Source organism: Molothrus ater, chromosome 36 (genome assembly GCF_012460135.2).
Source record: "Molothrus ater isolate BHLD 08-10-18 breed brown headed cowbird chromosome 36, BPBGC_Mater_1.1, whole genome shotgun sequence".
Lineage (NCBI taxonomy): Eukaryota > Metazoa > Chordata > Aves > Passeriformes > Icteridae > Molothrus > Molothrus ater.
In genome coordinates this window covers 220,875-232,708 of record NC_071663.1, presented here as the reverse complement: position 1 = coordinate 232,708, position 11,834 = coordinate 220,875, and the positions used below count along the sequence as shown (strand labels likewise).

Here is an 11,834-nt window from a genome sequence, read left to right as displayed (position 1 = left end):
AAACTATATCTATTAATGTATGTTAATTAAAATTATATTTCTTATTTTATTATATATATTATATTAAAAGAAAAAGATATATTAAAACTATCTCTATTAATATATGTCAATTAAAATTATATTTCTTATTATATATTACATTAATAGAAAAATATACATTTAAACTATATCTATTAATGTATTTCAATTAAAATTATATTTCTTATTTTGTCATATATATTATATAAAAGAAACTTATATATAAAACTTATCTATTAATATATGTCAATTAAAATTATATTTCTTATTTTATGATATATACTACATTAAAAGAAGATTATATATTCAAACTATCTATTAATATATGTCAATTAAAATTATATTTCTTATTTTATTATATATATTACATTAATGGAAAATTATAGATTAAAACTATATCTATATTAATTAATACTAAAGAATAGAAGAAGGGATTTCATCAGAAGGTTGATCTATTATTTTATGATACATATTACATGAAAAGAAAATGCTATATTAAAACTATACTAAAAATGGAAGAAAGGATTTCATCAGAAGGGCTTAAAAGGAGAAAAAAAACCAAAAAAGTGAAAGGAATGATAACAAAAGCTGGTGACCCTCAGAGAATCCGAAGCACCCTCGCCGCGATTGGCCCTTAATTAAAAACAACCAGCGTGGACCAATCGGAGCTGGGCCTGTTGCATTCCACAGCAGCAGATAATTATTGCTTTTCTTTTCCTCTGAGGCTTCCTCAGCTTCTCAGGAGGGGAGAAAACAAAAAGAAAACAAAATCCCAGCCCGAGGATTTTTCAGGGAATCTCAGGGCTGGAAGGGGCCCTGAGGCCTCCAGCAGCAGCAGCAGCAGCAGCAGCAAAGGGCTCAGGCCTTGTTCTGCCCCAGGCCGGGAGCCCCCAGCGCCAAACCCGGCCCCGGGGAGGAGGAGGAGGAGGCTGTGAGGAAGAGGAGCCCGGCCCGGGAGCCCCAGGCAGGTGAGGAGGAAGGCAGGGCCCCTTTGCCCCCTCGGTGCTGCTCCAGCCCTGGGGCATCGCCTGGTGCTGCCCTGTGGGAGGGGGGCAGATCCCAAACCCCATCGTGAACCTGTGGGGCAGATCCCAAACCCCATCGTGAACTTGTGGGGCAAATCCCAAACCCCATCGTGAACTTGTGGGGCAAATCCCATCCTGTCCCTGTGGGGCAAATCCCAAACCCCATCGTGACCCTGTGGGGCAAATCCCAGACCCCATCGTGAACCTGTGGGGCAAATCCCATCGTGAACTTGTGGGGCAAATCCCAAACCCCATCGTGAACCTGTGGGGCAAATCCCAACCCCATCCTGACCCTGTGGGGCAGATCCCAAACCCCATCGTGAACTTGTGGGGCAAATCCCAAACCCCATCCTGAACTTGTGGGGCAAATCCCAAACCCCATCGTGACCCTGTGGGGCAGATCCCAAACCCCATCCTGAACTTGTGGGGCAGATCCCAAACCCCATCATGAACTTGTGGGGCAGATCCCAAACCCCATCGTGAACGTGTGGGGCAAATCCCAAACCCCATCCTGACCCTGTGGGGCAGATTCCAAACCCCATCGTGAACCTGTGGGGCAGATCCCAGACCCCATCGTGACCCTGTGGGGCAGATCCCAAACCCCATCCTGAACCTGTGGGGCAGATCCCAAACCCCATCCTGTCCTTGTGGGGCAAATCCCAGACCCCATCCTGAACCTGTGGGGCAGATTCCAAACCCCATCGTGAACTTGTTGGGCAGATCCCAAACCCCATCCTGACCTTGTGGGGCAAATCCCATCCTGACCCTGTGGGGCAAATCCCAAACCCCATCGTGAACCTGTCGGGCAAATCCCAAACCCCATCCTGTCCTTATGGGGCAAATCCCATCCTGTCCTTGAGGGGCAAATCCCATCGTGTCCTTGTCCTCATGGAGGCAAATTAATTCCAAATTAATTGGGAGACTCCGTGAGCTTGACGAGTTAAACTTCCTGACATCCCTAGGCCTGGAAGGCAGCGTGAATTAAAGGGAGCTGCCTCTCCAAAGACTTTTTCCAAGCTGTTTTTCCAAGTTTTTCCCATGGCAGACATCTTTTTACGAAAAATCCCTTTCCTCAGGGGTTTTTTTTCTCCTCCTGAGAAGCCGAGGGGGCCTCAGGAACAGAAATGCAAACATTGATTATCAGCTGCCGCGGAATGCTACACATTGTGGGATTGGCCCCTCTTGGATGTTTGTAATTAACGGCCAATCAGAGCCTTGGGACAGCTGCCTTTGTTATCATTCCTTCCTTTCTATTCTTGGCCAGGCCGGGCTTCTTTTTAGCGTGGTTTTAATGCCGTGTGTGGCACGAAATGGTAAATGGAGGCTTCTGGGATGTGGAGGGAGATCCTTCGAGTCTTCTCTCAATGTAAAACCCCCTGGGAACAACTGCAGGATGTCCTTGTCCTCATGGGGGCAAATCCCATCGTGTCCCTGTGGGGCAAAGTCCAAACCCCACCTGTCCCTGTGGGGCAAATCCAATCCTGAATTTGTGGGGCAAATCCCATCCTGAACTTGGACAGGGCAAATCCCAAAGCCCCATCCTGAACTTGTGGGGCAAATCCCATCCTGAACTTGGATAGGGGCAAATCCCATCCTGTCCTTGTGGGCCAAATCCCAAACCCCATCCTGTCCTTGTGGGGCAAATCCCATCCTGTCCCTGTGGGGCAAATCCCAAACCCCATCTTGTCCTTGGATAAGGGCAAATCCCAAATTTTCCTTGTGGGGCAAATCCCATCCTGAACTTGGATAGGGGCAAATCCCATCCTGTCCTTGTGGGCCAAATCCCAAACCCCATCCTGTCCTTGTGGGGCAAATCCTGTCCTGAACTTGTGGGGCAAATCCCATCCTGTCCTTGTCCCCATGGAAGCAAATCCCATCGAGTCCTTTTGGGGCAAATCCCAAACCCCATCCTGTCCCTGTGGGGCAAATCCCAAACCCCATCCTGTCATGGGGGCAAATCCATCTGACTGGGGGCAAATCCCATCCTGACCCTGTGGGGCAAATCCCATCGTGTCCATTTGGGGCCAATCCCAAACCCCATCCTGACCCTGTGGGGCAAATCCCAAATCCCATCTTGTCCTTGACTAGGGGCAAATCCCAAATTTTCCTTGTGGGGCAAATCCCATTGTGTCCTTGTCCCCATGGAGGCAAATCCCATCGTGTCCCTGTGGGGCAAAACCCAAACCCCAACCTGTCCCTGTGGGGCAAATCCCATCCTGAACTTGTGGGGCAAATCCCAAATCCCATCGTGTCCTTGTCCCCATGGGGGCCAATCCCATGGTGTCCCTGTGGGGCAAATCCCATGGTGTCCTTGTGGGGCCAATCCCATCGTGTCCTTGTGGGGCAAATCCCATCGTGTCCTTGTGGGGCCAATCCCATGGTGTCCTTGTCCCCACAGGGCCAATCCCATGGTGTCCTTGTCCTTCCTCCCCCAGAGCAGGAGCTGAGCATGGAGAGCAGCGAGGAGCCGGTGGCCGAGGCCGTTTTGAGCGGCTCCAGGGCGCAGGGAGAAGCCAGCGGGGAGGAGAAGCCGCGGAGATGCCTGAGCAGGAGGGGCTGCAAACGCAGAGCGCGGGGATCCGAGGGGCAAAGAGCCGGCCTGGGCCAGGGAGGGGCTCAGAGCCCCGAGCTGGGGCTCCGGGAGCAGCTCCAGGATGGGCAGGAGAAGCCCCACGAGTGCTCGGAGCGCAGGAAGAGCTTCAGCAGGAGCTCCGAGCTGGTTGCGCACCAGAAGATCCACACTTGGGAACAGCCGAGGTCTGAGGGGGAAAAGCCTCCCCTGGGTGGGGAAGGGGCTCAGAACTTGGAGCTGGGGCTCCGGGAGCAGCTCCAGGATGGGCAGGAGAAGCCCCACAAGTGCTCGGAGTGCGGGAAGAGCTTCAGGTGGAGATCCTGCCTGGTTATCCACCAGAGAATCCACACGGGGGGACAGCTGGGATCTGAGGGAGAAAAACCCACCCTGGACCAGGGTCAGAGCTCAGAGCTGGGGCTCCAAGAGCAGCTCCAGGATGGGCAGGAGAAGCCCCACAAGTGCTCGGAATGGGAGAAGAGCTTCGTGCTGGGTTCCCACCTGATTGTCCACCAGAAGAGCCACACGGAGCAAGAGCTGGGATCTGAGGGGGAAAAACCAACCCCGCATCAGGAAAGGGCTCAGAGCTCGGAGCTGGGGCTCCGTGAGCAGCTCCAGGATGGGGAGGAGAAGAAGCCCCACAAGGTGCTCGGAGTGTGGGAAGAGCTTCAGGTGGAGATCCAACCTGATCAAGCACTGCAGAATCCACACTGGGCAACAGCTGAGACCTGAGGGGGAAAAACCCACCCTGGACCAGGGTCAGAGCTCAGAGCTGGGGCTCCGTGAGCAGCTCCAGGATGGGCAGGAGAAGAGGCCCCACAAGTGCTCGGAGTGCGGGAAGAGCTTCACCAAGAGATCCAACCTGATCAGGCACTGCAGAATCCACACTGGGCAGCAGCTGGGGTCTGAGGGGAAAAAACCCACCCTGGGTCAGAGCTCAGAGCTGGGGCTCCGTGAGCAGCTCCAGGATGGGGAGGAGAAGAAGCCCCACAAGTGCTCGGAGTGCGGGAAGAGCTTCAGGAGGAGAGCCAACCTGATGGAGCACAGCAGGATCCACACCGGAGAGAAACCCTACAAGTGTGGGGAGTGTGGGCAGAGCTTCAGCTGGAGCTCCCAGCTGCTTCTCCACCAGAGGAGGATCCACACCGGGGAGAGGCCCTACGAGTGCCAGCAGTGCGGGAAGAGCTTCACCTGCAAGTCCCACCTGAGCAGCCACCTGAGGACTCACACTGGGGAGAAGCCCTACGAGTGCGAGCAGTGCCACAAGAAGTTCCAGAGCAGCTCCTCCCTCGTCGTCCACCGGCGCTCGCACACGGGCGAGAGGCCCTTCCCGTGCCCCGAGTGCGGGATGAGCTTCAAGGAGAACTCGGCCCTGGTCAGGCACCGCCGCACCCACTCCGGGGAGAGGCCCTACGAGTGCGGGCAGTGTAAAAATTCCTTCCCGACCAGCTCCCTCCTGGCCGAGCACCAGCGCATCCACACCGGGGAGAAGCCGTTTGGCTGCCCCGACTGCGGCAGGGGCTTCAGGCAAAAGTCCAGCCTGGTCAAGCACCGGCGGATCCACACCGGGGAGAGGCCGTACGTGTGCGGGCGGTGCGGGAAGAGCTTCACGCAGAGCTCCAACCTGTTTGCCCACCAGAGGAGCCACGCGGAGCGGCCCTACGAGTGCGAGTACTGCTGGAGGAGCTTCTCGCAGAGCTCCAGCCTGATCGTGCACCAGAAGTGCCACACCGAGGTGAGGCCCTACGAGTGCAGGAAGTGCGGGAAGAGCTTCACCACCAGGTCCTGCCTGCTCACCCACCAGATGATCCACACCGGGGAGCGGCCCTACGAGTGCGGGCAGTGCGGGAAGGGCTTCATGTCCAAGTCCCACCTGATTTACCACCAGAGGGGCCACAGCGGGGAGAAGCCCTACGAGTGTGAGCAGTGCAAGAAGAGGTTCCTGACCAGCTCCCATCTCCTCAGCCACCAGCTGATGCACACCGAGGAGAGGCCGTTCTGCTGCCCCGATTGCGGCAAGGGATTCAGGCAAAAGTCCAAGCTGGTCATGCACCGGTGCAGCCACACCGGGGAGAAGCCATTCCAGTGTCCCCAGTGTGGGAAGGGCTTCACCACGAGCTACAGCATGACCAGACACCTGGAGAGCCAGCACTGAGGTGGGAAGAGCTCCGTGGGCTGCTCCAGCTCCATCCCACACGGGAGGATCTGCTCTGGATGGTCCCCAGTGGGCCCAGGTGGGCAGAGCCACCTTGATCCCTGTTTGGGGAACACCTGGGCTGAGGGCTCCTCATCCTCCTGCCCAGGTGGGCAGAGCCCTCCTGATCCTCGTTTGGGGGACACCTGGCTGAGGGCTCCACGTCCTTCCCGGATTTGTCACCTTCTGATCCCTTGAAAAAATCCCAGTTTTTCACTCTTGTGGTGGTCTCAAGCAGCTCTTGATTGCCTCAGAGGGGTCTTCTCCACCATCAATCCATCCCCCACGGGAGGATCTGCTCTGGATTGGTCCTGAGCGAGCCCAGGTGGGCAGAGCCACCTTGATCCCTGTTTGGGGGACACCTGGCTGAGGGCTCCTCATCCTCCTGGCTCCCTGTGGCTCTCTCTCTTGTGGAGAGCAGATTTGTCAACTTCTGACCCAGAAAAATCTCAATTTTTCCCTCTTTTGGTGGTCTTCAGCAACACTAGAGAGCCTTGGTGGTCTCCACCATCAATCCATCCCCCACTGGAGGATCTGCTCTGGATTGGTCCTGAGTGAGCCCAGGTGGGCAGAGCCACCTTGATCCCTGTTTGGGGAACACCTGAGGGCTGAGGGCTCCTCATCCTCCCGGCTCCCCATGGCCTGGGATTTTCTTTTTATTTCTCTTTGTCCTTTCTAAATCCGAGGTTGAAAAAAAAGAATTTGAACGAAGACAAGGATGGGGACATGGGGGGATCTTCCAGGGCATGAGGGGGACGCTGGCTCCGAGGGAGCTGAGGGTTCCTGGGGCAGATCCGGGGGTTCCTCAGGGGCTTTGGGCACCCCAGGCTGGTCCAGGACCCCCTGCCCTGGAAGTGTCCCCACGTCCTCCCGTCCTGGTTCCTGCTGTCCCCTGTCCAGGATCCTGCTCCCATCTGAGTCCTGATCCCATCCCTGCTCTCAGTCCTCGTCCCTGTCCCATATTCTCTTTCTGGTCGCCATTCCCACCTTCCCTGTCCTGTTCCCCTTTTCCTATTCCGCTCCCTAATTCCCATTTCTATATTTCCCATCCCGTTCCCGTTTTCTGATTCCTGATCCTAATCCCAGTCCATTATTCAATATTCATTCATATTTTATTTAAAAAATCCTTTCCTTAGGATCTTTTTCCCCCTCGGAAGCCGAGAGGCCTCAGCAATGAAATTTAAACAGGAATTTTCTGCTGCTGTGGAACGCAGCGATCGCGCCTTTGATTGATCTCGTCTGGTCGTTTTTAATTAGCGGCCAATCAAAATTTCAGATGTCTCGGACTCTCTGGTCACTCACAGGATTTTTATTATCATTCTTTTCTATGCCTTTCAAGCCTTCTGATGAAATCCTCTTTTTTTTTTTTTCTATTCTTTTAGTATAGTTTTAATAGATCATTTTCTTTCAATGCAACATATATCTAATAAAATAATAAATCAGCCTTCTGATGAAATCCTTTCTTCTACTCTTTGGTATAGTTTTAGCATGTCGTTTTCTTTCAATATAATATATATAATAAAACAATAAACCAGCCTTCTGAAACACAAGATTCTCATCTCTTCCCTCGTCCTGGGACCTCCGTGACCGCCACAGGGTGGTCCCTGTCCCCATTCCCATTCCTGGTCCCCATTCCCATTCCCTGTCCCCATTCCCACTCCCATTCCCTGTCCCCATTTCCTGTCCCCATTCCTATTCCTGGTCCCCATTCCCGGTCCCCATTCCCGGTCCCCATTCCCTGTCCCCGTTCCCTGTCCCCGTTCCATGTCCCCATTCCCCGTCCCCATTCCCATTCCCGGTCCCCGTTCCCCATTCCCCATTCCCTCTTCCCATTCCCTGTCCCCGTCCCCATTCCCCGTCCCCATTCCCGGTCCCCATTCCCGGTCCCCATTCCCGATCCCCATTCCCGATCCCCATTCCCCATTCCCCGTCCCCATCCCCATTCCCCGTCCCCATTCCCGGTCCCCATTCCCCATTCCCTCTTCCCATTCCCTGTCCCCGTCCCCATTCCCTGTCCCCATTCCCGGTCCCCATTCCCCGTCCCCATTCCCGGTCCCCATTCCCGGTCCCCGCTCTCCGGACGCTCCTCCCCTCAGCCCATGACGTCACCGAGCAAACCCCGCGCTCCTCCCGCTCACCAATCCCAGCGCGCGATCGCTCCCAGATTTGCATAACCACGCCCATTCATCTTGGCCCCGCCTGCTTTTGGGGGCCGGCGCTGCCCGGAGCGGGAGGAAGAGGAGGGGGAGAAGGAGGAAGAGGAAGAGGAGGGACAACGGAAGAGGAAGAGCGGCCCCAACCCCACGCGGTTCCATCCCCGCTCCGGCCGCAGCTGCCCCGGCCCCGCCGGCATCGCCCCCGGAGCCCGCAGGTGAGCGGGGAGGGGGAGCTCGCCCCGAGCCCATGGCGGGGGGGGCTCCGGGAGGGATTTTGGGGGGCAGGGGAGGCAAATCCCATCCTTGTCCCCATGGGGGCAAATCCCATCGTGTCCTTATGGGGCAAATCCCATGGTGTCCTTGTGGGGCCAATCCCATGGTGTCCCTGTGGGGCCAATCCCATGGTGTCCTTGTCCTTCCTCCCCCAGAGCAGGAGCTGAGCATGGAGAGCAGCGAGGAGCCGGTGGCCGAGGCCGTTTTGAGCGGCTCCAGGGCGCAGGGAGAAGCCAGCGGGGAGGAGAAGCCGCGGAGATGCCTGAGCAGGAGGGGCTGCAAACGCAGAGCGCGGGGATCCGAGGGGCAAAGAGCCGGCCTGGGCCAGGGAGGGGCTCAGAGCCCCGAGCTGGGGCTCCGGGAGCAGCTCCAGGATGGGCAGGAGAAGCCCCACGAGTGCTCGGAGTGCGGGAAGAGCTTCAAGAGGAGATCCTGCCTGGTCGTCCACCAAAAAATCCACACGGGATCTGAGGGGGAAAAACCCACCCTGGACCAGGGTCAGAGCTCAGAGCTGGGGCTCCGGGAGCAGCTCCAGGATGGGCAGGAGAAGAAGCCCCACAAGTGCTCGGAGTGCGGGAAGAGCTTCATGCTGAGCTTCCACCTGGTTGACCATTTCAGGGTCCACACAGGAGAATGTCCCTACGAGTGCGGGCTGTGCGGGAAGAGCTTCACCACCAGCTCCTACCTGAGCGTCCACCAGAGGATGCACACCGGGGAGAAGCCCTACGAGTGCGGGCTGTGCAAGAAGAGGTTCCTGACCAACTCCTGCCTCCTCGTGCACCAGCGGATCCACAAAGACGAGAAGCCCTTCAGCTGCCCCGACTGCGGCAAGAGCTTCAGCCAGAAGTCCAACCTGGTCGTCCACCGGCGCATCCACACCGGTGAGAGGCCCTACGAGTGTCCCCGGTGCGGGAAGGGCTTCAAGACAAACTGCCAGCTGGTCGTCCACCACAGGACCCACACGGGAGAGCGGCCCTACGAGTGTGGGCAGTGCGGGAAGAGCTTCGGCAGCAACTCCCAGCTGATTGTTCACCAGAGGAGCCACTCGGGGCGTCGCCGAGAGGGATCCGAGGGGGAAAAGCCCAGCCTGGGTCATGGAGGTGGTCAGAGATCCAAGCTGGAGGTCCAGGATGGGGAGAATTGCCACAGATGCCGGGAATGTGGGAAGAGCTTCATGTCCAAGTCCTCCTTGCGCTACCACCACCGCATCCACACCGGCGAGAGGCCCTACGGGTGTCCCCAGTGCGGGAAGAGCTTCAGGGAGCGCTCGAGCCTCAAAATCCACCTCAGGATCCACACTGGAGAACGCCCCTACAGGTGCGGGCAGTGCGGGAAGGGCTTCACCTCCAGCACGGAGCTGACCGTCCACCGCAGGAGGCACACGGGGGAGCGGCCCTACGGGTGCCCCCAGTGCGGGAAGGGCTTCAGCAGCAGCTCCCAGCTGCTGGTGCACCTGAGGTGCCACACCGGCGAGAGGCCCTACGAGTGCCCCCAGTGCGGGAAGGGCTTCAGCAGCAGCTCGCAGCTGCTGGTGCACCTGAGGTTCCACAGCGGCGAGAGGCCCTACGGGTGCGCCCAGTGCGGGAAGGGCTTCGCGACGAGCTCCTGCCTGATGAAGCACCGCCGGAGCCACACGGGGGAGAAGCCCTACGAGTGCGGGTGGTGCGGGAAGAGCTTCGTGGTGAGGTCCCACCTCAACACCCACCTGAGGACCCACACCGGGGAGAAACCCTTCGAGTGCCAGCTGTGCGGCAAGAGCTTCAGCACCAGGTCCTACCTGGTCGTCCACCAGAGGTTCCACAGCGGGGAGAGGCCCTACAAGTGCGGGGAGTGCGGGAAGAGCTTCGTCGCGTGCTCCCTGCTGATCGTCCACCGGAGGATCCACACCGGCGAGAGGCCCTACGTGTGCGACGTGTGCAGGAAGGGTTTCAGGAGCAGCTACCTTCTCCTGGTCCACCAGCGCTCCCACACGGATGAGAAACCCTTCCGGTGCCCCGACTGCGGCAAGGGCTTCAGGGAGAACTCCACCCTCACCGTCCACCGCCGCGTGCACACCGGCGAGAGGCCCTACCTGTGCCCCCAGTGCGGGAAAACCTTCATGCTGAGCTCCCGCCTGCGGGCCCACCAGAGGAGCCACACGGGAGAACGTCCCCACAGGTGCGAGGAGTGCGGCAAGGGCTTCACCACCCGCCCGGGCCTGGTCCACCACCAGAGGAGCCACACCGGCGAGAAACCCTACGCGTGCGGGCAGTGCGGGAAGAGCTTCACCACCAGATCCTGCCTGAGGTCCCACAAGAAGACGCACAGCGACGAGAAGCCCTTCGAGTGCCCGCTGTGCGGGAAGAGGTTCAGGGTGAGCTCCAGCCTCAGGAGGCACCAGAGCACGCACACGCGGGAGAAACATTTCCACTGTGAGAAACCTTTCCGCTGTCCCGACTGCGGGAGGCGCTTCAAGCTCAACGCCTTCCTGGCCAAGCACCGGCTGATCCACGCCGGGGATGGCCCCCGCGAGTGTCACCTGTGTGGGAAGAGGTTCTCGGCCAGTTCTCTCCTGGCCAGGCACAAGTGGAAGTTCCATTGAGGGCGGCACTGGTGGTGGCCCGAGCGCTGGAGGAGCTTGGCGGGGCTGCTCCAGCTCCATCCCACACGGGAGGATCTGCTCTGGATGGTCCCCAGTGAGCCCAGGTGGGCAGAGCCACCTTGATCCCTGTTTGGGGGACACCTGGCTGAGGGCTCCTCATCCTCCTGCCCAGGTGGGCAGAACCACCTTGATCCTCGTTTGGAGGACACCTGGCTGAGGGCGTCTGGTTCCTCATGGTCGTCTGAACTCATCCACGGTCCAACATCAGAAATCCATTGTGGAGAGCAGATTTGTCAAGTTCTGAGGCAGAAAAATCTCATTTTTTCCATCTTTTGGTGGTCTTCAGCAACACCAGACAGCCTTGGATGTCCCACCTCCCACGGGAGGATCTGCTCTGGATGGTGCTGAGTGAGCCCAGGTGGGCAGAGCCACCTTGATCCCTGTTTGGGGAACACCTGGCTGAGGGCTCCTCATCCTCCTGGATTTGTCACCTTCTGACCCAGAAAAATCTCAATTTTTCCCATCTTTTGGTGGTCTTCAGCAACACTAGATAGGTTTGAATGTCTTCTCCACCATCAATCCATCCCCCGTGGGAGGATCTGCTCTCCCACCCATCCAAGGATGTGGATGCTCAGGGAAACGTGGTTGGACTTTCTTGGTTCTGGTTTTCGAATGAAAAGGTTTCTGTTCATCCCTTTGAAAGCCCCGAATTTGGGGTAGAAATAAAAATGTTGATGTGAGGCGTGGAGGGGACATGGTGGGACATGGGCATGGTGGGACATGGACATGGATGGGGACATGGTGGGACATGGATGGGGACATGGTGGGACATGGACATGGTGGGACATGGATGGGGACATGGACATGGATGGGGACATGGTGGGACATGGACATGGATGGGGACGTGGTGGGACATGGACATGGTGGGACATGGACATGAATGGGGACGTGGCCATGGTTGGGGACATGGTGGGACATGGACATGGTGGGACATGGACATGGATGGGGACATGGTTGG

General features: G+C 57.1%; 1 protein-coding gene across 1 annotated transcript; it reads left to right on the top strand.

Annotated features, from left to right (window-relative positions):
* Window positions 1-4,130: 4,130 nt before the first annotated feature.
* On the top strand, window positions 4,131-11,556 carry LOC118697416 (zinc finger protein 850-like). The gene is made up of 2 exons (XM_036400038.1): window positions 4,131-5,737; window positions 8,837-11,556. Exons 1-2 carry the CDS (start codon window positions 4,232-4,234, stop codon window positions 10,814-10,816), a joined length of 3,486 nt encoding a protein of 1,161 aa, XP_036255931.1. The 5' UTR covers window positions 4,131-4,231; the 3' UTR covers window positions 10,817-11,556.
* Window positions 11,557-11,834: the final 278 nt, after the last annotated feature.

Excerpts from the sequence above, each read along its gene's own strand:
- LOC118697416 (XM_036400038.1), top strand. The coding sequence starts at position 4,232 with ATGGGGAGGAGAAGAAGCCCCACAAGGTGCTCGGAGTGTGGGAAGAGC. Across the intron at positions 5,738-8,836 it reads GCTTCACCACGAGCTACAGC|CTGGTTGACCATTTCAGGGT; the intron begins ATGACCAGACAC and ends CTGAGCTTCCAC.